This window comes from Hydra vulgaris, chromosome 15 (genome assembly GCF_038396675.1).
Source record: "Hydra vulgaris chromosome 15, alternate assembly HydraT2T_AEP".
Lineage (NCBI taxonomy): Eukaryota > Metazoa > Cnidaria > Hydrozoa > Anthoathecata > Hydridae > Hydra > Hydra vulgaris.
Genome location: NC_088934.1, coordinates 14,258,947 through 14,286,203, shown reverse-complemented (window position 1 = coordinate 14,286,203; position 27,257 = coordinate 14,258,947). Strand labels below are relative to the sequence as shown.

Sequence of the window (27,257 nt, the reverse complement as noted above, 5' to 3'; positions counted from 1 at the left end):
AGTGGCTGCAACAGCAAGACCATCCAGAATATGGAAAGTGACTACAACAGCAAGAATATCTAAATTGGGAGTAAAAACTATTTTTTTATTCTGCCAGTAAACTAAGATTTTTTTTTTTTTAGGAATGAGTAATTTAAAACTTTCTTCCTTCTTAGAACACACAGAATTCTTCTTTTTATTCCTATCAATATTATGGACATGATTGTGGTTTCATGTGTGGTTAAGAATGCTTTGCAATGTAGAATTTAAAAACCAATATTTACTAAAGAATACATCACTTTATGAAAATGTCACAAAGTTTTTTAGCTCTTTACCTTATGTTTTAATCTAGTTATGTTCACATATGATAATATTTATGTTTAAATATAAACTTTCAAATTTGAATGCTCTAGATAATGACGGACGGTTACAGATGATTTCAAATTTTACATTTTTGTGATCAGGAATATTACAAAAATCATCCCTCAAAAGGGTTTTTCTGGAGGGCTTCAAAGTAGTTTCTACCAATTTTGGACAGGTGTGCATATAGAAAGTTTTAATGCATTTTTGTGTAATGATATTTTAAAAAATAGTTTTAAGGAAAAGATACTAAATTATATAATTGGTAACGTAAATTTAAATTGTTTTGAATATCACGTTAATAACAACATTAAAAAGTTTTACGATGACTTATTCGAACATGGAGCAATTCCACTAATTAACAAACCTACTAGAGTAGAGGTTACTCTAGTAGGTTCCTTGACTTCAGCTCCAACCTCAACTTCAGCTACCTTAATTGACAACATTATAACAACCGATATCTTTAATGAAACTCCTAAAAAACGTATAATAAAAAGTGGCGTACAGACCACTTCCCTATTTTTTTCTCTATTAATATTGACAATAAAATTAATACAACAACATAAAAAAGTCATTATCAAACGTTTTTTCACCGATGCAAATCTAGCATCGTTTAAGGATCAATTACCTTTAACAAATTGAAATCAAATAAACAGTTCATTTGAAGCTAATGAAGTATGCGATATATTCTTTCAAACTTTCTATGAAATATATGACGTAAATTTTCCAAAACGTGAATTTATTATAACCAATAAAAGTTTAAAGTCACTATGGGTCAATAAAGATCTTAGGAAATCCTCAAAAATAAAGCAAAAACTGTATACAAAGTACATAAAAATCCAACACCAGAAAATAAATTTATTTATAAGAATTATGCTAAAATGTTTGAAAGTCAAAGAAAAAAATTTAAAAAAAGATATTTACTAGAAAAATGTAAACATAATTCAAAATACACATGGCAAATTATAAGTTAAATTACTGAAAATAGTAACTTAAAATTATGCTCTGTGCCTAACACTATAAAAATTGATGGCGTATTTTTATATGAACCCAAACAAATAGCAAGAAAATTAATACTTCGTGTCGAAAGAATTTTTTTCAACCAAATATCTAATCATCTTGCTGTTAAAAATATACCTTACATAAATCAAAAATGTTTCAAAAGAAATAACTCTACTGAACATGCAATAACTCATCTTACTCGTAGTATAACTGATTCATTCGAAAAGTCAGAGTTTATATTAGGCGTCTTTGTAGACCTATCTAAGGCTTTCGACACAATTGATCATGAAGTACTTTTTTAAAAACTTGAACATTATGGTATTACCGGTAATGCTTTAAAACTATTTAAAAGCTATTTAAAACATCGCAAACAATTTGTCTATGTCAACGGATCTTCTTCACAAGATTGTCTAAATATAGATTATCTAAAATATAACCTGTGGAGTTCCACATGGATCTATACTAGGGCCCTGATTTATGTTAACGATCTCCATGAAGTCTCAAAATTAACAACTATAATGTTTGCTGATGATACAAACATCAATATACTTTTTTATGGTATGAACATTAAACTAAAAAAAATATCTGACCGGCTTAAGTCAAATATAATTTCACTCAACATTGATAAAACTAAATGGATTTTCTTTCATCCACGTTTTAAAAGATATTTACTTCCAAGTAATATGCCTCTTCTTCGTATTGATAATATTCAAATAAAAAGAGTAATTTTCACAAATTTTCAAGGTATCATTGAAGATGAAAATCTATCATGGAAGAATCACATCGGACATTTATGCAACAAAATTGCAAAAAGCATTGGAGTTTTATATAAAGCAAGAAGCGTTTTAAACAAACATTCATTAACTCAATTATATTACTCTTTTATACACTGTCATATTAGTTATTCTCATATTGCATGGGGTAGTACCCATAAAAGTAAATTAAAGCCACTTTATTGTCAGCAGAGGCGTATTATAAATTTCAAAAATCGTTTTACTCACCCAAGGCCACTCTTATTTAACATGAATGTTTTTAATATATATCAAGTAAATGTTTATAATGTTCTTTGTTTTATGTTTAAATGTAAAACCAACTCATCTCCAGCTTCCTTTTTTGATTTATATTCTTTAAAAGAAAAAAAATAAATATTCTTTAAGAAATGATAATTTTATTAAACAACCAAAATTTCAAACAAACTTTGGTAAATTTTGCATTTCTTTTCGTGGAGCTTTTTTATGGAATCAAATAATTTTAAAAAATTTTGATTTTTCTCATGAATGGAATTATTATATGTTCTAAAGAAAACTGAAAAAAGTAATTTTCTCAATTGAAAATATATTTATATACTTTTAATTATATCCAGTTTTGTCATCACTCATTTATATTTTACTTTTAAAAAATATTGATTTAAAGTTTATGTGAGAAACTATATTTAAACATTATTTGAATTTTGTTACATGTTGCACTGACATTATTTGTATAGTAGTCATTTATTATTTACTTGTTTACTTTAATTTTTATTTTAATTCGTAATATTTGTAAATAATTTGTATTACGAACGGTATATACTTTAAATATTGAGTTTAATTTTGTAATAAAAAAAGTATAAAAAGATAAAAACAAAAAAAAAAAATTAAAAAAATTAAAAAATAAATAAATATAGATGTATGTGAATGGATGTATCTGCAAAATTTGTAGGGGAGACCGGGGCTAGTTGGCCGCAGGGGTAAGTTGACGAACTGCGTTTATCTTTAGAGCCTTTCATCAGAAAGTGACAAAAATTACTCAGAAACTTCCTCATTGACCATTTCATCATTCACTGTAGTATTGTCAGGATTCGCGCATGCGCATGGAAGATATTGAGATTTATGCGTTTTTTGGACAAAAACGTAACTTTTAGAACATCGCTTCCTTTTTACTTTACAAAGAAAATATTTATTCGTATGAAAAAAAAATTATTCTAAAAGTTCCAGTCACAATTGGTTTACTATATCCAGTCAGACTTTTTTTTCAAAGCTGCCGTTTTTCAGGATCTATAGACTGTTTATTAAAAAAAAAGCTTTCGGGGTAAGTTGACAAATTTAACACGGGGTAAGTTGGCTCATAGCATTTACTATGGAAAAAAATATTTATTTTTATAAAATTTTTATTTTTTTATTTTTTTTATTTTTAACAATATTGAAAATGTTTATTCTTACAAAAAAATTAAAAAAAAATTTTTTTTAGTTTTTTTTTCCACAGATAAAAGGTGGGTTACTGTTTCGCTTTTATACGGACTAATATTTGGTACCAGCTAAAAGTAATATTAAATTTTGGGATAAAATTGTTGAAAAAATTAATTTTAAAAAAATTTCTATTAATTTTGCACTTAATAGTGCATCAATAATCATTTTTATAGTTTGCGCCAACTTACCCCGTGGTGGGGTAAGTTGGCGCAATTTTTTTTTTTTTTTTGAGGGTCCGGAAAGGCCCCAAGAATTTTTTTTTGTCAATGAATGAAAATTTTATAAGATACCCTAATCCATACTCTTTAAGACTACACTTTAATATTTTTAAAAAAATGTACTGTTAGGGCTACAGAGCTCATAGAGTAAAAACCGAGCCAACAAGCCCAGGTCTCCGCTATGTATGATTTATGTACTATGTATCATACTTTTGATTATGTATTATGTATGATACTTTTGGAAGTTAACCATCCTTTGATAGTGGTTTAGCATTTTTGTCGGTGGAAGTGTAAACGTAAACGCACCAACATTTGATAAATTCTTCTACACAATCTTTTGGACAACCTTAAAGTGCATATGGATGTACCTAGTGCAATCATATTCTTATTATTTTCGTTTATTTATTAATTAATTAACAATTAAGATTAGTGTAATTGTAAGATACATTTGATTATCAAAAATCAGTGATCTTATAGATGCGAGTAAGATGCGAGATGTATTTGTTTATCAAGAATATTATGATATTATTTTTTTCGCTGGAGTCATGCAGTTCAGAAGAATTGGTATTTTAATTCAAGCCGTAAAGACCATAACTAAAGAAAAGTTTAAAATTTGTATTTATTTATTTTTGTTTTTTCTAAAATCTAAATTAAGTTCAAAGTTCTTCAACGGCGGTTCTCGGTGACAAGACCTGTTTGGTCTTCTTTGGGTATCCGCTGGGTTATTTGTCAGATTGGAATATATATATATATATATATATATATATATATATATATATATATATATATATATATATATATATATATATATATATATATATATATATATATATATATGTATATATATATATATATATATATATATATATATATATATATATATATATATATATATATATATATATATATATATATATATATATCGCTGTTCTTCTGCTCTAGATTAGTTTATTCTTTTACAACATCGAGCTTTCTAAAATTAAACTCTAAAATTATTTATCAACTTTTTACGCAACTAGAGCTAATTTATTATGGGGATTAATTTATTTCACAACACCGGCATAACATCGTAAAAAAGTTACACATGGTTGTTACTGCGTGATTAAAACCGTCTAAAACAAAAAGAATAACCCGCGTCTTGACTAGAAACGTTCATCATCCTAGGCAGGTACCAATGTAACACATGTTTACATCTACACCAGTCTAATAGTTGAAGAAGGGGTTTGAGGCTGGTTAGCAGAATTTTTCTGCTTGCCCCTAAAGTCCTTCCTAAGGAGGCCTTCTACAAGACAGCAGCTGGATGAGGCAGGGATATTTTAGCTTAATGCAGTTAACATATGCCTAAGATGAGTATTTTTTATCGAGACACCATCTTTAGTCTTTACTCAAACAAGAGCTCCAAAGTGGGGGGTTTTCAAGTCGGAGTTTGCTTCTCGTAGTCTTTGCCTAAAAAAGCAAACCCTACAGGGCAGCAAGGCATAGGGCGGGTAGTACTGAGTTACTTGATACCAATAGCAAGGTGATTGTAATAATCAGTAACCTAATCTGACCTGAACTGAAGGTTCATACTTTCTGTACACAATACTTTAAAACATTAAGCAAGATATTGCTTAATGTTAATTTGCTTAAAGTATTGTGTACAGAAATGCATTAGGAAAAACATTACATCTAACAAAATACTAAAGACCGAGGTGAGCATTAATTTTATAGTTGGAGTCACTAGTTAGTTACTGAGCTCACACTGCATTTGAGAATTTAACAGACATTTTATTAAAAAATATTTATTACATTTTAACACAACATTTTGTTAAAAAATATTTATGCTTGTTTTTGTTTCATGTTTTTCCTATGAGCTCTTAAAAGATTAAATTATTCTATTAAAAACTCTTCTCAGAAAAATGTGACAGTTCTGAGTTCCTAATCTAAAGAGGTTTATCTAAAAATTACTTTTTTATTTTTGTTTTTATTTCAGATGTTTACTCTCATACGAAACTAAAATAGGTTTAAAATAACGATTAACATCATGTTATTGATAATTTATTACTCAATCATACCACTTTGTTCTATATACACTATAATTATATATTAATACAAATTGAATAATTATAAATTATATATTAACTTGATATTCACAAATAAAATATAATATATACATAAACTAATATATACATATACATCCATATATGTAATATAAAAAAATATTAAATAACAAAGACATTTTATGTACAATACAATAAATATTCAAAAATAAATAAACATGCTCGAAGAATAATTTTATTTACTGGTAATAACTACTTGAGAGGTAAAGTCTATTAAGGAGAATATAAAATGGTAAATTAAGGAGAATATAAAACGGTTTTATTACATGAATAGAATGCTCCATAAAAAGCATTCTATTATGTTTGAAGCTTTGTTAAAATGGATGTTTACATGGCAATAGTGCAAAAAACATTCTAGCTCTTTATTGGTTTGTTTATATGTTGTGCGTTTAACCAGCTGTTAACTTTGTTTCTGTCTGTCGTGCGAAAACGTTTCACTTCATTACTTTTTTTTTTGCCTTGAATAAGTATAGATGGATGTGAAATAAGTGTTTGCGATGCAGCAAACAGCCTGTCTAAATGGACAAAATTGCGAACGGATTCATTTGGTTGCATAGGTATAGAGTCTTGAAGTTGCTTCTTAAACTGTTGATCAGATAGTCTAGTAATACGAAAATCATTTTTATTTTTATTGGTTTTTAAGTCTCTGAATTTACTGGTTCTTTGTAACTCTTTATTTATATCATTTAGTTTGTTATTGATATATGATTCTCTGTCAATAAATACCTGTGACTTGTCGTCATTAGTAGATTGAGAAGTACTTGTGTCGGTTCCGAACAGTTCGTCAATATGAATTTTTCTATCTGACTTTGGAATAACCAATTGACGATCGAATATTAGCTCGCAACCATTCTTTGTCTGCCTCGTTTTTTCTCGAAACAAATCATTTTTGACAGAGATAGATAAATTAGACTGAAAACTTGGTTTAACTTCATGGTAAGATTGCTTTTCTTTAAAGCAATTTTTTGTTTGATAGTCATTTGCTTTCGATTGGATGTATAAAGATAAATTTTCATTACCATTTTTCAGGCTTGTGGTTTTTTTATCATTTACTTCTATGTTTTTCTCATTTAAATCTACATTTTTCTTGTTTACTTCAACGTTTTTTGACGTTAAAGTTTCACTCAAATTATAAAATGTTATGCTTTTATTACAGCTTTTGTTGCTATGTAACGAACTTGGTTTTTTTAAATCAGGTACTTTTGTTGTTGGAAGTAATACTTTTGACTGAATTATAGGCATGTTTCCTATCCATGGTTCACGACTTGCTTCCTCCGAATTTAAGCGTATCTCAGGATTTTTTTCAAGCAATTTATTTATAAATACTTTAGCATTTGAGGAGACGTTGTTCCATATCTAAAATAGTAGGTTTTAAATCAAACATTGCTAATACTAAAATTATAAAAAATTTGTATACTGTATCATATATTCTATAAAATATAATATGTATAACAACCCTCGGAATTAGGGTCGGCATTCGGCAATGCCGACCTAACTGCCGACCTGAAAGTATTTGAGATCGGCAAAAGTTTGCAGACCTTGTTTTAATGTTTTATGGTTAGACCTTTTGTATCAAATAATTTTTGCCGACCTTATGCCGACCTCAAAAAAATTGAGGTCGGCAAATTATTGCCGACCTCATTTTTCCTAATTCCGAGGGTTGGTATAATATATTTATGTATATACTATATAACTGATTATTTTCAAAATAAATCCAAATATTTTAGAGCAAAACAACAATGACCGTGGAAGTGAAGCTCTTTTTTCATAAAAAATAATCTTTTTTAGTTTTGTAAAAAATAATCTTTCGTGATTTGGACTTTTTAAATTTCGACCTGATATGAGTGTTTTTGATGTAAATGATATCTTAGCAGTTGAACTGATCAACAAGAAATCAAAAAACATGTTATTAAGGTGTAGTTTTTTACAAATGACCATACTAGAAAAAAATCTTTGCCATAAACGTTAATTCTAATCAGAGAACCATAAAAAATAGCAATAAAAAAATTGGGTGTAGCACAAAAAAAAGTGGGTGCACAACAATAAAAGTCTAATCTTCTTTAAAGAACAGCTTTTACTACATATTGAAACCACATAAGTCTTAATTCTGGTATAAACATTATCTACAGCACTTTTTTTGAATCATTCTACAAAGCCTATGATGCAAGCTTTCACTAAATTTTAAAGAACTATTTAACTTATGTGAAAAAATTCTCAAAAACAAAAACATATTAACTCCTTAGATTTGAAAAGATCTTCAAAAATGTTCAAAAATCAAGCAAAACTTTATGTTAAATACTTAAAATTTAAATTAAAACATAAAGTAAATTATCAAATATACAAAGTTTATTCCAAAAACTAAAATGAATACAATTCTAACTTGCTTTATAAACACAAACATGAACCAAAGCGCCTCTGACAAAAAATAAAAGAATTTACAGGGAATATGAAAACTAGCGCTACCATACTGCCACATTCATTAAACTTGAAAAAAAGTATAATAAGTCAATCAAATGATATTCCAATTGAACTGTAGAAATTTTTTACAACCATTGTAACAAAATTATTTAATAATATTCCATACATAAACAAAAAATGTGTTAATAATGTACAAATTTCAAGTAACTCAAACATTAATGTAGTCTCAACTCAACTCAACTCAAACTAATGTAGTCTCAACTCAAACAGTAATGTGCAAATTTCAAGTAACTCAAAAAATACTGAGTCAATTTATAATAAACTTGAAGCCTTTATAATAAACTTGAATGCCTTTAAATTATTAAAACAATATAAGGCAACAGGAACTAGCGGTATTAATGGAAACATTGTAAGAAACTCTTACGATGTTATGAAAGACATTCTTTATAAAATATTTAGTGCATCCATCAATCAAGGATCTTTTTAAATTCTTGTTTCTCAAAACTATTGAGAGAATAATGTATAACTGAGTCTATACGCATTTTACCAACAATAAATTGCCAAATAAAAATCAATTTGGGTTAAAAGAAACGACACAACTGAGCATGTCATTCTCCGACTTTCACGCAACATCTCTGAACATTTTAAAAACTCTTATATCACATTTGGATTTTTAAACCCGACTAAGACTTTTGACACTGTCAATCATGAAATCTTATTTAAAAAACTATGCTCCTATGGTATATAAGATAAAATATTAGGTTGGTTCCAAAGCTATTTAACTGACCAAAAACAATATGTTTACAATGAAAGCTCCATATCTCAAATATCAATGAACATAACATGTGACATTCCACCAGAATCCATACTTGGACCACTTCTTTTTAGTATATATCAAAAAAATATCAAACTTAACAACCATAATCTTTCTTAACAACCAAAGTTGTGTTTATCTCATAAAAATATCAATATGCTTTTCAATAACACGACGAACGAACTTAAAACAAGTTTCTTATTGGTTCAAAAACAAATAAGTTATCTTTAAACATTGCCAATGTCATTGGTAAAACTAGCTGGATACTCTTCCATCCATTCTCAAAAAAACGAATATTTTCAACTCTAATGCCTGGTCTTTTTATAGACAATTATTAAAAAAAAAGTTATTAAATTTTTAGGAGTCTATATCGATAAAAGTCGATATAGACTCCTAAATCTTAAGATTAGATATATAAACTAATAAAAGATATATAATCAATATATAAAGATAAACTCTATCTTAAAGAAATCAAATTGATAGTATTCTCATGAAAAGTTGCTAAATCTATTTGTATTATATATAAGACTAGAAACATACTGAACAAATTGCAGGGAACACATTTATACCATTCCTTTATTAATTGCCACATCAACTACGCAAATAACGTATGGGTATTTTATAATAAAACAACTAATAAAACAAAATTTATATCTCCAGATCATTATTGGAAACATGCAGCTTGCGCAATAAATTTTAAAAACCATTTTACGCAGTCTAAGCCATGGCTTAATAAAATGAGATTTTAAAGCCATGGCTTTAAATACCTACTATTTAAACATAACATTTTATGCCTCATGCTTGAATATAAAATAAATCTTTTTGTATCTTACAAAATTTTTGTATAGTAAAACGAAAAAAAATCATGATTTACGTACTGATCTTAATACCCCTATTTGCCGATCAATTTTGTATTTCTTACCGCGGTCTGGAAATAAATAGTTATACCTAGTATTGGTTTTTCTTTTAACTTGATTTACAGTTCTTTCAAACAGATGTTAAAAGAAATTATTCTTTCGTTAGAAAACATCTTTATTTATTTCTATTGATTGTTAGAAATAAATAAAGATTCGAGCTGTTTGAGCGTTTGCACGTTTTTTTTATTTCTGGTCAGCAGAGTACTTAATGTAGCTGCTTTTCAAAAATTTAATCTAATCGCTTGAACAAAAACGGACAGAGAGCTGTACTGTTCATTAACTACAGTAAAATTGATTTTAACGACTTCAAGCATTTTGTTTACATTCCACAATTGTGCTCCAGAAGGCCAGATCATGACGGCCGTCTCCAGCCGATCCATTATTTTTTAGAGTTACTAGCTGAAAAAATGATAAATAATACTAAAACATAAATATAATTAAACTTTACTCGGAAGAAAGGAATTTGATACAAATCAAAGCAATACACTTCTCCAATACTCTTTTTAACTCTGAAACTGTTTAACCAAAACTGCAATCACTTCAGGAACTGCACTCAATTCAATTAACAAAGACAAGTTGTTGAAAGAGTTGGCATTATTAAGTTCAGTAGATTTCTCATGCTTACTAATTGCTTATTGAGCAAATTTCCAGATGCAAAGTTTACCTTTGCTCGCTAGAGAACTCTTGCCAACGGGTACCCGGCTCCCGAGTACCCGCCCGTGGGTTTCTGCCTAGGTAGCATTTTAAATGACGAGAAACCTTCATTTAATAACTTTAAAATGTAGTTCATTCATTTTTATACTTTAAAACTGTTACTTGTAATATAACAGTTTAACGATATTAATTAGGTATGTGAAAAAAGATCTAGAAAGTTTGTGGCTAAAAATTTTAATATCTACAATTTCTTCATTACCATCAAAATTTCTGAAAACATTCAATATAATGTTCGGAAAGTTATTTGAGTTTCTGATTCAGATACTGAAAATTATTACTCAATGATTGTTATTATTATATTTTATTATTATGCGAACAATGTTTTACTTTACGTAAAACAGAAATTTATCCGATTTGTTTATTAATTTAACTCTCGGAAAAAAAATCTTGCAGAACTTGAAAGAATACATAAATATGTAATTTTAGCATACAAGAACATATAAATACATGCAACTTCAATACCATCAGAATACGCTTTCTCAACTGGTGCGTAAGTGGTCAATCAACAGCGTGCACCTTTGGCACCCGAAACAGAGGAGACGCTAGTATTTCTATACCATAATTGGAACTTTTGTAACCTGCACTTATTATTTTTTTTTTTATGTATAAATTTATTCAAGTCGTTAAATATTGTATAAATATAAATAGCAGAGACATGAAAATAACATATTTGTCTTATCAACAAACCTCTTAAGGCACTAACATTAAAATAAAGTTTAGAAACACAACTTTTCTAAACTAGTGGAATCATTGAATTAAACGTTTTTATTGACTATTTGTAAGAACAGCTTTTGTAAAAAGCTGTTTTTTTTTTTTGACGGGTACCTGCAAGCATTTTCACAACTTGCAACAGCCCCACTCAAAGTCCCCCCAGTAATTATATATAATAAAATAATAAATAGTCACTATAATACTTTGCTTGTTACTAATAATTTAAGTAATTTTATATTTTGTAATTTTAATTTTGATTAATTTTAAGATTATTTTTGATTTTAAATAATATTAATTAATAGTAATTTTCAATCCAAAATAAAATACAAAGCAGTTTGGAAAGACTTAAAGAGTTTTACAAGTAAAACACTTATTTGAAAAGAATCTTGTAAGTAAGTCAACCCACAGTCCAAAACTATTATTCAAATATATTAACAGCAAAAACAATTTAAAAAACACCATCCGACCTTTAACATTTATTTATGAACTAATTAAAGAACCTAACCAAATTTTTTATATTATGAGTAGACACTTTAAATCAGTCTTCACCAGAGAGAATACCAATAACCGTTTCTGAAAAATTATTTTTTCTCTTACCCTTGTTAGGCAATAATTGATACTATAACAACTGTAAAATTAGTTAAAAAAAAACTGCTTCAGTTAAATGAATATAAATCTCCAGGACCAGACATGGAAAAATCAATAATATTAAAATGATGAGTATCTGCCTTTGCTTTGCCACTCGTTATGATTTTTAAAAAATCGCTCAAAACTGGAAAAGTACCAATTAAATGGAAATTAGCAGACATAACCCCAATATTCAAAAAAGGGAACCGGTTAATTGCTAGCAACTTCAGATCAGTTTCATTAAACTCAATTGTCCCTAAAGTACTCGAAAGTATTATATTCGACACAATATATAAAAATATATCAAATAATGGTTTATTAAATAAACATCAACATGGATTTGTAAAGGGGAAATCTTGTTTAACAAATCAATTTAAAACAACGGACTTTTTGAGTAAATCGCTAGCGGAAAACATCCCTGTAGATATTTGTCACCTTGACTTTACTAAAGCCTTCCACACGGTATTTCATGAACGATTATTATTCAAACTAAAGTCATATGGAATATCAAATGTCATATGCAACTGGATTAGCGACTTTTTAACAAGTCGATACCAAAGAGTGATAGAAGGCAATGAAGTATTAAACTGGGAAATGATAACAAGCAGTATTCCCCAAGTATCTGTAAATTCTTCAATCTTATTCATTTTATATATCAACGATTTAACGGAGATTTTAGAATACTCTAAGCTCTTTGCAGATGACACCAAGTTAATCAGGAAAGTAGCTAGCTCTGAGAATATTCAATTGCTTCGGAATGAAATTAACCATGCCTGCAAATGATCTGAGATCTGGCAATTTCAATTTAATAGTGAAAAATGTTGTATTTTGCACTTTGGAAAAAATAACCTTTGCTATATTTATAAACTAGGTGACAAAATATTAACAATCTCTGATACCGAAAAAGATCTTACAATTACAATGTCACCATATCTCAAATGGAAAAGTAACATAACCAACTTTACATCAAAAGCTTATTCAATGCTTGGAATATTAAAAAAAATGTTTAAATATATCAACAAAAAAATGTTTAAGGTTTCTATACGTAACGTTTATAAGACCTCATCTTGAATTTGAAATACAAGCATGGTGCTCAAACCTTAAAAGTGATATTATAGCATTTGAAAAAATTCAACATTATGTCACTAAATGGATACCCCAGATTCGAAAACGAAGTTATAAAACAAGAATTAAAATACTTTACCTAAGCACACAGGAAAAAAGACGTAAAAGAGACGACTTTTTTAAAATGTACAAACTATTTAAAAAAACAAATATTGTAGAACTAAAGGATAATATTTTTGCCTCGTATCAGCCCAACACAAGGGGCCATAACTTCAAAATCAGAAGAGAAATTGAAACTGCAATATTCGTCATCAATTTTTAACCAATAGAGTCTGATCAATGTGGAACAAACTACCAGATATTATCATCAAAAGTGAAAGCTTGAACTTGTTCAAAACTCATATTGATAAATATCTAGAGCTATATAATTTGTAGTTTATAATTTAATTTATTTACCTAGAATAACTACACAACGCATATGCTGTCAAAGTGAAGTTAAACACTATTAATTTCATTCGTAGTTTTGGAATTATTACAGCTTTCTATTATATTATTTGATAATACATTCGAGTTCTTTTGGTCTTAATCCTCTTATATAATTCTAAATTAAAAATTTTGTTGTCGTTTTTTTTATTGTATTCTTAAACTGTATCAATTTTTATACTTTTTTGAAGTAATTGGTTTATTATTATCATTATTATTTTTTTATTTAACTTTTTTTTTGTTCTTATAATAATATTTTCTTGCAAAATGCCAATATACATAATATGGATGGTATCCCGTGCAAGTGGACCTACTATCAAATTGATTTGTTTTTATAACGATTTTCTGCATTTTTATTATTCTCTATACTTTGTTATAAATGTATCGAATTGGTTTGCGAAAAGTTATAATTTCTGTATTTTTAGTTATCATTTTTGTATTTTTAGAGATTAAAGGTTTTCCTTGTGTAAATATTAGGATTTTTTAATAGCCTTTGTTTATTTCTTTTCATATTCTATATTGCGAGTTACTTTTCTAATACGCTTAGTCATTTGTGCGATGACTATATTTATGATTTCAAAACTTTGTGTTTTAAAAATAAAAAAGTTTTCTCAACACTTTGGTTTGTTGCGTAAAAAAAAAGTACTTAAAAAATTATATTTTTATAAATTTTAATTTTTCTATTATAGTTTACTATTTTATAATTAATTTAAATTCCTTGGAAGGTTTTAAATTTCATTTCAATAATCTTTAGTTTTCCAAAGTTATGCCCATGTGAAGTTTCATCCCTCCCCAAAAACATTCTTTTTCTTTTTTAAATATCTTCGCTTCCGAAAAGACTGCAAGCAACCACTAATTAAAGTTGGAAGTTACTGGAAGAAAAAGATGAAGATTGTAGAGCAAGATAACGATTGACGGACAACTTAAAGGATTGCTAATTATATGAATCAGGAAAGCAAGATAAAGGAAGCGAATTTCAAAGGGCTGATGTTCGAGGAAAAAAACTAGACGAATAAGCGTTTTTGGAGCACTTAGGAACAGTCACAGAAAAAGGATGAGTCTTAATTGAATGACGAGTAACACGAGAATAAATTTTAGCTTACGGCACAAGAGACGCTAGCTCTTTAGAGCAGTGCCCATTATAGTATTTGTAGAAAAGTGAAGCTACATTACGACGATGTGGTAATGGTTGGAGGTTGGCTGCAAGAGCAGGTCCAACTATGTTTACAATGCATTTTTGCACCTTGTCTAAAAGAGAAAGGACATCATTAAAAGATCCGCCCCAGATATGGCAACAGTAATTTATACAAGAACGGATTTGAGATTTTTAGAGATAGAGAATAGAATCCGAAGTAAGAAAGTGTCGAGCTCAATAATAAGATGCAACCTTAGCAGATGATAATTTTGCAACTGATTTGATATATGGTTTCCAAGAAAGATTGGAAGTAAGAGTTAATCCTAGAAGATGAAAAGTAGATGACTCATCGAATACATCACCGTTTATAAATATAGAAAGATCTAAATTATTGCGATAACGATTGGCTGAAAAAATTGAGTTTTATCTGTATTGAAGTTCACCAGCCACTGTGAGCCCTATCCTGTAGCAGAAGTGAGATCCTTTTCAAGCCCAAACACCCCCTCTAAGCAATCAGAGGGTGTTGGTTTCTTATCACGACAAGAATAAATAGTAGTATCATCAGCAAACAATGCCACCTTAGATGTGAGAATATCTGGAAGATCGTTAATGTAAATTAAAAAGAGTATAGGGTTAAGGATGGAACCTTGAGGAACCCCTGAAGTTACAGAATAAGAAGAAGAGTGCTGTCCATCGAGAACAACTTTTATACTACGATTGGAAAGGAAGGATTCAATAATCTTAAAGATATTGCCAGATACACCATAAGAAAAAAGCTTATGGAGAAGACCAGCATGCCAAACTTTATCAAAAGCTTTTGAGTGTCAAGAGCGATGGTCTTAACCTCTCCACTTTTATCTAATGCACAATAAAACCTGTCAGTTATTACTGTTAGCAAATCAGCTGTAGAACAAGAAGATCGAAATCCATATTGATTGTCAGAAAGTAAGTTATTAGATTCAAGATGAGAAATTAAGTGTTTGTTAATTAAAGATTCAAAACCTTGCTTATGAAAGGAAGAAGACTAAAGGGACAGTAGTTAGACAAATCAGGTCGCTCTCCAGAATTTTTGAAGATAACAGATGCCGTTTTCCAGCAGGCTGGAAAACAAGACTCTGATAAGCACTTGTTGAACAGTTTGAGAGTATAGACGACAGCTCCGGAGAACACTTCTGAAAAACAATAACAGGTATGTTGTCCGGGCCACAAGCTGTAGAAGAGTCAAGGCAGGAAATCCCTTTAGATACAGAAGCTGGAGTGATACGAATGTCAAGCATCGGATCAACTTGTTTGTTGGCAATATCAGGTAGAACGCAATTAGTGGAATCAAGAGATGATATTGATGAAAAGTTTTTAGCAAACAATTCAACTTTGTCTTTAGGTGAGGTGACACAGTCTGAACCATACAAGAGAGGTGGAATTAAAGATTTGCCCCTTATTATTAATACTATTAAAGATTCTCCAGAAGTTAGGAGCCTAATTTTTGAGATGAGATACGAGATTTCATGACCTGAGAATAGCGGGCTTTGGCGTTAGAAAAAACCTTTTTACAATGGTTTTTTCTAACGCTTTTTTACAATGGCAGTAATAAACAGACGTCTATTTTTTGGAGAATTGTTTTGCTGAGAAATATGGAAGTAGCGGTTTCGATTGGCAATCGCAGCAGCACAGTGTGAGAAAAACCATGGAGGAAAGTGAGGCTTGACCTGGAATTGTCGAGAGTGAAAAAAAGATTCTATGCCAGCATGAATCCACGAAGTTATGTAAGAAGCACATTTGTCGACAGGAAGACAAAGAATTTTTCTCCAAGGGCCATCACGAAGAAAATCACGGAAAGAATCCCAGTCAGCTTTACTTTAGTTGTAAGAGGTACGATAATAGAGGGATTCAGGTGATGAAGAAGAATGAGATATTAATTTTAGAGAGATCAAACTGTGATCAGAAGCACCTAAAGGTGAATGAGGAGAAACTGAGTACTGACTAGTATCAGAAACAAGACATAAGTCGAATAGAGAAGGTAAATGATTCGGGTTGTCTGGAGAACGAGTTGGAAAGATGACTATTTGAGTTAGGGATTGAGAAAAGTAAAAGTTATGGGCTTTAATGCCTGCAGAATCACTGACACTAGAGCCAAGTTATTCGGAGTGGTGAGCATTAAAGTCACCGACAACAACTATATTAGCTGATGGATAAAGAGAGAGGGCTTGGTCAAGATGGTCAGAAATAACATCATAAAGTGTGCAGTCTTGAGATGGAGAGCGATAAAGAACAAAGAGAAAAGCGATAGAGTGAAGTGGTGCTAAACGAAAGCACATAAAAGAATAGTCTGTGGATTCAAACCTAGTTTTACGACAAATGGGTGAATTCTTACAAATGTAAATGCCCACGCCAAGCATGTGACTATTGGAGTCTTTACAAATTAAAGGAAAATAACCATCAACACTAAGATCGCAAGATGAGACAGCTGAATTCAAAATAGTCTCACAAAGAGCAAGTAGGTCTGGTGAACTTTGCAAAAGATAAGACTCAACAGAATAAAGGTTATTTCGAAGACCACGAATATTAGTGAAGGATAGCTTTAGAGAACTTAGTGATGATGATGGTTTTGTGTGTTTTATAGTTTTTGGTACTTTATTCTTTTTTAAATTCATTTTTAAACATTCTCATTAGACATAAGCAAAAGTCTACATAAAATTGAACTGTTTAGAATTTTTCCAAAAAATTTCTTGTTTCCTACAAACACAGAAACACCTAAGTTTATGGGCAACTAGATATTTTGTTAAAAAAAATAAATTTATTGGGTCATATCAGTTTTTATCCACATTGTTTTTTATGTATAACAAGAAGCAACATTAAATTTTATGTAAAATAAAAGCAAAATATACAACTCCATAAAAACTTATATGTGTTACAGTATTGCTTAAATTGCCGGGTACTCTTGTTCAGAGATCAATGAATAAAGAACATTAATTTCATCCGATGAAAAAAATTTAGTATATTGGATTGTCCAATTGTTATTGGATACTCAGCTGTAGTAATCCTAAGTTTTTTTATAGTAGTGAAAAATAACTATAATTTTTAAACAATTTATCGAAACAATTATGAATTAATTCTTGTCTTGAAACTATTATGTTATCTTTATCTTTTCTGACGAATTTATCCTCGTCTTGAAATTTTGCACAATTATAGTTGTACTTTATTATAGATAAAAAAATACTTATTCAGTTAAACGTAAATGAGATATTTGTCAAAACGAATGTCAAATTTAAATGATTGTGGTAGAGTACATTTTTTTTTTAGTTTGGTGTTAGAAATAATTACAACTTTTAAATTTGTTAAAATTTATTATTGGCCGGGGCAAGAATAAGGCGAAACAGTCTTATCTCCAAGACCTTACTTCGTCATCCGCTTTACATAAAAGTTGATTGTCTTAAAAAAATGAAAAACAATTTAAATTAAATATTTATTCGATTTACTTTTTATATATATATATATATATATATATATATATATATATATATATATATATATATATATACTACGCGAACTACTACGCGTCAATTAATAAAAATTACGCATTAATTAATAAAAGTGAACATATAAAAAAAAAAAAACACTGATTATTGTAATTGGAGGGCAAATTAGATTGCCCTCTAAATGGAAAATGCCTTTCGAAAAATGAAAAATAACCCTGATAAACAATATATTAGCTTAACCGAGGGAATGGAAAAAACGTTATGCCAACACAAACAACCGTTTAAACACAAAAATATTCAAAAGAGAATATGCTGTCAAAATATATTTGGGGTTTAAAAGAGAAAAATAAAAATTTTAATTTACAATGGTCTATTCTAAAATCTGTCCCTGCCTATAATAACATTTCCAAAAAATGTATGCTATGTTTGCGAGAAAAATTTGAAATAATTACTCATTTAAATCAGGAAAATTTATTAAATAAAAAATCTAAATTAATTTCTAAATGTAGGCCCGAAAATAAATACCTCTTAAAAAATTATAAAAACAAATGACCAAATTAAACTATCCTCATTCCAAGGAAATTTATTTAATAATTACTTTCTGTAACTTCCCGTTAACCAAAAAAATATAGTAATTAAATATTTTTTTATAATAATTTATAACTTCCTGTAAAATATTTTTTTCTATAAATTGAATTTTTTTTGAGATTTAGTAACTCTTCCTGATGATCCAGCAATAGTGAAACTTCAAGTTGAAGAAAAAAGTTAGATAAGTGTTTTACTAATTTATATATATGGCTATTTCCACGATGGAAGAGATAAATTTCGTGTTTAAAAATATCTTTTTTCAAAAGGTTTTATTTCTTTAATTATAGTTTAAACACCTTAAAACTACTGTTAAAATAAATTTTGAATAGAAAATGTTTGAACCGAGTAGATAAATTTGATGAATGTTAGCAACTGTTTGTTCTTTTTATTATTCGAAAAAGTGAGTAAAGTTTGAGGGCGAGTTATTGCAATGTTTTAAACAAAACATATCCATATTTTTGTTTAGAAAGAATCTTTGAGATTACATATATGTCTTGAGTAAAAAAACTTTTACTCTTTAAAAATAATTCAAGTGTTTTTTTGTCACATACACATCTGCAAAAATTACGTTGCGTCACTGAACTAAAAGCTAAAAAAGTTTAATTATCGCAATGAAATTATGCTTTATGGCGAGGTTTTTTTAGAAATTTTATATTTTAATGTAAACTTTTAATCATTACTAAAAAAAAAATTGGTCAAAAAGCATTGTATTAACATATAGTTATAGTTTAAAAGCTGTTGCGTCACTGAACCCATCGACCGGATAATTAGCGTTTTAAAAAATAGCGCGGTAGGAAGTCAAAATATCATCCATTTCAAATTCGAATAAATTTTTGCATTTTAGTATTGTGAAGGGCTATTAGTAAATGTTAGTAAACTTTTGGATTTATGTTAACATTTTCTTATAAAGTTGTAAATTTTTAAGAAATGGAATCAAAATTAGAAGTAAAAAAAAACGTTATGCAGAATACCAAGCTAATTATGTTTCTCGGAATGTGATAAAAAGAAAGAAATGTCCAGAGTTAGATCTAAGAGATATCGAGAAAAATTGAAAGCCGATCCTAATAAAAAAGCAGCTTATGCTGCTAAAGCAAAATTAAGAGTTTTAAAAAGACGCGCTTTAAAAAGAAAACTTTTAAATCAATATCAAAGACCAAGCTCATCTTTTAAAAATGTTCAACAAAGAGGGAAAGCATTGAAAAAAGTTTTTAAAGCACTACCAACTTCAAAGGAGAAACAATCTGAAATTCTTTCTATTCTTTCAAATAGCTCTGCTTGTAAAGATAATTCTCTTCTACCTCCAGCATGTTCAAAGCTGTACGGTCTTTCTGAAAGCGATGTTTCAGCAGTTGTAAACTTTTATAATGAAGATGAAGTTTCCCAAATATCACCAAACAAAAAAGATGTCACTCGAATTCAATTATCTGACGGAAAAGCAAACAATATTCAGATACGTCATTTATATTATACGCTAAAAGAAGCTTTCGAGTTATTCAAGGAAAAGCATCTGCACATAAAAATTGGACTCATAAAAAAGTAAAATCAGTTCACTAAAAAGTGAACTGATTTTACATTGCGTGGACCTTCGTCCACGCAATGTAAAATCAGTTACAAAATTTCCGCATAATGTTTGTGTTTGTGGTTTGCATGAAAATATGCCTTAAATGCATTAACAAAATCAATTCAAGCGCCTTCAATCAAAGTTGGATCTGAAATGATAAATAACTTTGTTTGTGAACCGTACACATACGATTGCGCCTATGACAAATGCGTTGCATGCAAAGGTATGAAACAGTTCGATAAACACTTGCAAACTGTTAATACATTTGGTTTCGAAGTATCCTGGGACGAGTGGAGAAAGCCTGAAACTAAACATATGCAAACATTGAAAAAATTTCAAAAAAGTCTACTGTAACAGAACTCATCCAACGCATATCAGCGATGCGTGATAAGTTCGTTAAACACGCATTTGTAAAGAAAAACCAATCAACAATTTTTAATAAACTGAAGGAGGTTTCGATGAGTGTTAATTCTGAAATTGCGGTAATCCAAGTTGACAGGGCTGAAAACGCTAGGTGTTTCTATCAAAATGAGCCACAAGCGGCTCATTTTGGTCAAAATCAAGTTTCTATCATGACCCTAGCAGTCTGGAACATTGAGTTAAAAACATTTGCCATAGTTTCAGATTCAACTGATCATACTAAGTCTTCCGTTATACCTTACATTGACAAAATCCTTCACTTTATTCCTGATCAAGTCAAAGAAGTACACATGTTCAGCAATAATGCCACTTCTCAGTTCAAAAACAAAAGCATTATGGCTGCAATGGTTGTGTTTGAAAAACGTTTTCATAAAAAATTCTTCTGGCATTTCTTTGCAGCGATGCACGGGTAAGGAGTGGTTGACGGAATAGGAGCTACTGTTAAGCGAATCGCAGCCCTGAGAGTTAAAACTAGTCAATACGAAATCAGGTCAGCAGCAGATTTTGCGTTAGCATTACAAGATTTGCAAATATCTGTAATTCACATGTCAGAAAACGATACAAGACAACAAAAAAATGAACTTGGATTCAGTTCAATTTTAAGTTATTCAAGAAAAATCAAAGGTATATCAAAATCACATTATTTTTATGTTCAGAATGATAACGTTGTTCCGATGCTATTTTCACCTGAGTATAATTAAAATTTATTACAAAATAACAAAACTTTTTAAAATGATTTTAATTTCGTCTTTTTGTTTCGTCACTGAACGTTGCGTAACTGAACTGATAGTATTTTTTCTGTAAAATAAAACAATATGAAAACTTTATTGTTTGTGGCTTTTTTTATGACTACCTTATTGCCAAATGAATAAATTACAACAAAAAAATCTAATAAGTTAAGCAAGAATTAAAATTTCAGCAAAAACTCCATTTAAAAGTATGCTGATAAAAAAACACTTTTTTCCGCGTTGCGTCACTGAACTCATGTTTTAATTTTTGCTATGTAGCAGTGTTATGTTAATACAATTGTGTTTAGTTTATATTATAAAATTTTAATTCAACATTGATTTAGAGTAATAAAAAATATTTTTGAGTTATAGAAAAATTTCTATTAAAAAAATCTCTCCGCATGATGCGTCACTGAACTATGGAATTGGCCATATATATATATATATATATATATATATATATATATATATATATATATATATATATATATATATATATATATATATATATATATATATATATATATATATATATATATATATTTATATATATATGTACATATATATATATATATATATATATATATATATATATATATATATATATATATATATATATATATATATATATATATATATATATATATATATATATATATATATATATATATATATATATATGTATATATATATATATATATATATATATATATATATATATATATATATATATATATATATATATATATATATATATGTTATGTTTAATCTGTATACACTAAAAAAATTAAGCAAAAATAACCTTAAGGGTATATCAAACATTCTACCTTTAGGGTATACCACATATCCTACCTTTTAAGGTAGAAAATCATATATTTATTATAGGTACAATATCAAGGTAAAACATCATACCCCTAAGGTAGTAAATGACTCTAAATGTGAACATTTTTGGTACAATTTTTAACCTTGAAGATTTAATTTTCTAATTTAGAGGGGTACGTGATATCTCCTAAAGGTAGAAATTTTTAGTTTTAGTGTTTAGTTACTTATGTGAGAAATATTGTTTTAAGTATATTTCAAATATTAAATGTAAAAACCGTGATTATTTTGCCATTGCCGTAAAAACGATAAGTTATTTATCATATATACGGCATAAAAATAACTTATCATTTACATATACGCACATCATATATATTATCGTTTAAACATATGGAGCATATACCATATATATTTTCGTCTAAAAGTCAAAAATTGTTTTTTTATTTTTCTATTTCACAAATATTTACCATCAAATTTACAATTAGTTTTTATCGTCAACAAAACGATTGAAAATTTTTGAAAATAAAATCAGCACCTGTGTTCTAACCCTTTTCAAAAACTAGATGGAGTTCAAGGTTAGATTCAATAAATGTTATAAGTTTGTGAGTTGTGCTTCCAAATTGTTTTTGGCATCATTTGTAGATATTATTAAAAGTCAAAATTTTGAAGAAAATTTCAGATCTTCTTTTTATTTTTGATGAATATTCTGTGCCTTACCTGCTAAAGGTAAGGCACAGAACATTTAAAAAAATGGAAAAGCTTGAATCAGATCTCTGTTGTTCAAAAGCTCTAAAAATGTTGTCTTGCAATAAAAAAAATTTCACAAGGTTTAACGACTTAAAAGTTATTTTATTGAAGGCTGGAGTCAACGATTTCTTTCCGCCATTATGCATAAGGACTCCGAATGTTTTCAAAAAATATAACACAACATTTGGACTTTGATCTAAACATTAAAATTGCGAAGCTTATGAAACATTTTAAAGAAAACTTTCTAAACAATTAGAAAAACATCAGGATGCCCTTTTTTGATGAAGTTGTACATATTCATTAAAGGTAAATTTCAAGAATGGATTTGTTATATACAAGCTGATCAAAAAAAAAAAACATTGAACTTTCAAAACCTATATAATTGTGAGAATCTTTTCAAGTTTTTTAATTACGAAGTATTCTTATTATAAAAGCTTTTAAAAACTTAAATTGACCAAATGTTTGCTTAATAATAAGCCACCAAATGTTTGGTCAACAATGAGGCAAGAAACTTTGAAAGTTTTGGCAATATTATCTAGTAATGCTAATTTACATAAAACTATTGATTTAAAACCACTAATTGATAAAAAATCTTTTAATTAATAGAAAAAATATTTGATAAAGTTTGCAAACATTTACCTTTTTAATTATAAGTCATTTTTTGCGTTAGTCTTGTCACTTCACGTTTCTTACACAAAGTAATAATTATTATTAAATGTGAATTAAAAACAAAAATGTATACCCATAAGTTAGATTAAAAAAAAAACTAATAATGAAATAAAAAATTGAAGTTTTATGTTAAAATTCATTCAAAACCGGACGAACAAAACGGGTCCAAAAAACTGAAACTTATTTAAACTTGATAGGGTTTTAGATTATAACAACAAATTTATAAATAAATAAATACAGTTTTTAGTTTCCAAAACGAAATTTTTACAATATCAAAAATCAATTGAATGGGAATAACCGAGTTAATTTTAAACAGAGACTAGTATATTTTTGGCACACCAATATTTACGTTTGTTGGCGACTTAATTACGTTTGTTGGCAAAACAAAATAATCTTTCGTGCTTATTCATGTATGGCTAAACTTAAAGAAGTTTAATTACCGAAATTGATTAGCAATTTTTTATTGGGTTAGTTTTAAAGATTCATTCATTTTCTCACTCAAGGCATAATATAACGAGTAGTATGACGTTTAGCGCGGTCTTGACGAAGAGGTTTGTGTGTGTACTGGGGGATGGGTTGAGGGAAATATAATAGATTTAGCATTAAAAAAAAAAGATAATGAAATCAAATCTATAGGAACTGTAGCATTTAATATTCTCAAGATAATAAGTAGTATTGGCTTGCTGAAAACCAGACTTTATAATAAAGCAAAATTAAAGCAAATTAGATCACAATCTTCCTTAATTACTAATTGTTTTATATTTATTCAAAGTGAAGAGAAAATTTGCTATAATTGATAATATTTACATTAATTTTAATTGTTCATGCTTTTTTATATGTCGCAAATAGGTTTTAATGATATGAAATATTATGGATCAAGTTGATAGAGTTGTGTTATTTTTGAAATAGTACAAAAAGAGATATCTACCTACAATATATCATGAGTATGTATTTTTATTTATCTAAAAAATGGCAAATAATTATTAAAAAATGTATGAACAAAACTTGTTTACACGCACTTGTTGACACCTCTATTTATTCTTAGCGTGATAAGCCCTTGTTTCTATTGATCAACCTTTTTATGATCCCTAGAAAAAAGATTTGCGGTATATATTGATCTTTATTTTGTGTAAATAAATTTAAACAACTGACGTCATTACCTGTAACAGAGTTTTACAATAAAAAAAACAGAAAATAAAGAGCCCTTTATAGAACCCAAACTTACCTCTCTTTTATAAGATTGAATTGAAGATGTAATTTTTTCATGAAGTTGAACAATATTTTCTGAATTAAATGGTAGTCGCCCACATAACATTACGTAAACCACTACACCTAAAGACCACATGTCTACCTTATTGTTATAAGTTTTTTGTTTAATTTGTTCTGGACTTAAGTATTGCGGAGTCCCACAAAACGTTTGAAGTTGGTTATCAAATCCTCCTACTACAGAAAAACCAAAGTCGGTAATAACAATTCTTGAGTTCTCACCCGGTGTATAGAACAGTATATTTTCAGGTTTAAGGTCTCTATGTGTAATGCCTTTTGAGTGTAGGTGACAAACTCCGGAAATTATCATTTTAGTAATTCGGCGGGCTTCATTTTCTTTCAAAAAACCGTGAGACTGAATTTTTTCTAAGAGGTCACCCCCGGTGGCAAGTTCCATCACAATATAACCATAATGTTTAGAATAAATAACATCAATAAAATTAATAATATTTTCGTGTGGTTCAGTATTAACCTTTTTTAGCACACTCAACTCGCTTTCAAATAGTTCTTTTCCTTGTAAACTGCGCGTCTCCATTGCCTTGATTGCAAATGGTAATTTAGTTTTTGTGCTTTCAACTCTAAAGACATTGCTAAAAGCGCCTTCTCCTATCAATGACTTAATAGCGTACTGAATTATTACCTGACTATCAGTAATGATGTTACTTTGATTTTCAACAGCGCATACTTTTTTCATTTCTTTTTTGCCATTGCTTGTCGGTTCAAATTCGTATGAGGGAAACATCATTGAATTTTTTGACGCATATGTTTTAGTAATAACACAACCCATCATAACGTTAACAAATGGATTATTTGATTATTGTTTTTTAGCATAGAGACCTATATAAAAGATACGCGTTTCCTCGTTTTTATAAATGTCAATTCTTTATTTGTGTATTCCTAAGCGTGTGTAAAACAACACGGAACACACAGAACTAAGGTAAACAAAGTCAATCTCCTGGTTAGCAGTTTCTGGAAAATAACAACACGCGTGTTTTGCCTTCTTTTTTTTTAACTTTATTTTAAATAAAATACTTTTGACTTTTTTCTTTTCATCGTATTTCATGACCACACATTTGTTCTTTTAACAATACGTAAACATAGTTAAAATAACACGATTAATCAATTTTTAAAATGAAGTGATTTGATTACAATTTCCATTAATGTCAGTTTAAAACAAGTGAGATGTCTTCGGTGACTTTTGATATTCAATCAATTGATAATATCTATTTAGAAATTTACCTGGCACACAGCCAAATTATGAACAAAATTTTAAGTTGTGTTTTATTTTTCATAGTTATTTGCTTGATAAACAAAGTGTTAAATCAATACAAACTAAATGACTTGCATATTCAAACTAAATGACTTGGTTATTCAAACATTACTTTAGTATTTATTTAAAAATTGTGTAAAAAAAACTCTGATGCATCCAATATAATTCTTCGATAGAATAGTAAAATGAACTAAAATATATTATATTTTAAATATATCCTAGTTAATGTTCAATATATTTTTAAATAATATAATAAAAAAAAAAAGTTGTCTCGAGAAAACTATATACTTTGTAAAGAAAACGTAAAATAAAATGATAAAAAGAAATATTATATTGAATGAGATCATTTTGTTAATCGCGTTATTAAAACTAATAAAAAGCATTTAGTTTTATGTTCAGATTTGTTGATTAATTATATAAATTTTTTCTCTTTTATTTTTGTTTTCTATCATTTTTGGACGCGAGTTTAATAAATTGAAGCTTACAGGGTTACACAATTATGTTCTTTTTCGCCACCGATGTTAATGTAAAATATCGTGCAAGCCGTGTTCTACTTTGAATATTTTCTTCCATTCCGGTCTTCCGGTCAAACTATTTATTTTAAACTAGCTTTGAGATTTGCTCTTCAAAACGGTTAGTCTGAAACTTCCATTCATCATTTCCACTTAGATTATCAAACGTGACATTTTGTTCAGTAGCACGTTTTGTCGCGTAATTTTAATTTTTTGTTGTTTCCCCCCCCCCCCCCTAACATAGTTCCGGAATCCTTACCACAAGTGACGTATTTAATTGACTAAGAGCTTAAACTTACTTCTGAAAGCGTTGAAAGAAGTTTGATTAATTATATTTGATAACAAATCCAGTTATTTTGATTTAAACTTTGGATGTTAGAACCCGATTATTGGGGAAATGGAACCGAACTCCACACCGAAAATAAAACAAGTTT

General features: G+C 28.5%; 1 protein-coding gene across 1 annotated transcript; it reads right to left on the bottom strand.

Annotated features, from left to right (window-relative positions):
* Positions 1–5,805: 5,805 nt before the first annotated feature.
* Positions 5,806–26,318, bottom strand: LOC136091401 (serine/threonine-protein kinase H1-like). Its single transcript, XM_065818916.1, has 2 exons — positions 25,001–26,318; positions 5,806–7,239 (listed from the first exon to the last, which is right to left on the bottom strand). Exons 1-2 carry the CDS (start codon positions 25,829–25,831, stop codon positions 6,238–6,240), a joined length of 1,833 nt encoding a protein of 610 aa, XP_065674988.1. The 5' UTR covers positions 25,832–26,318; the 3' UTR covers positions 5,806–6,237.
* Positions 26,319–27,257: the final 939 nt, after the last annotated feature.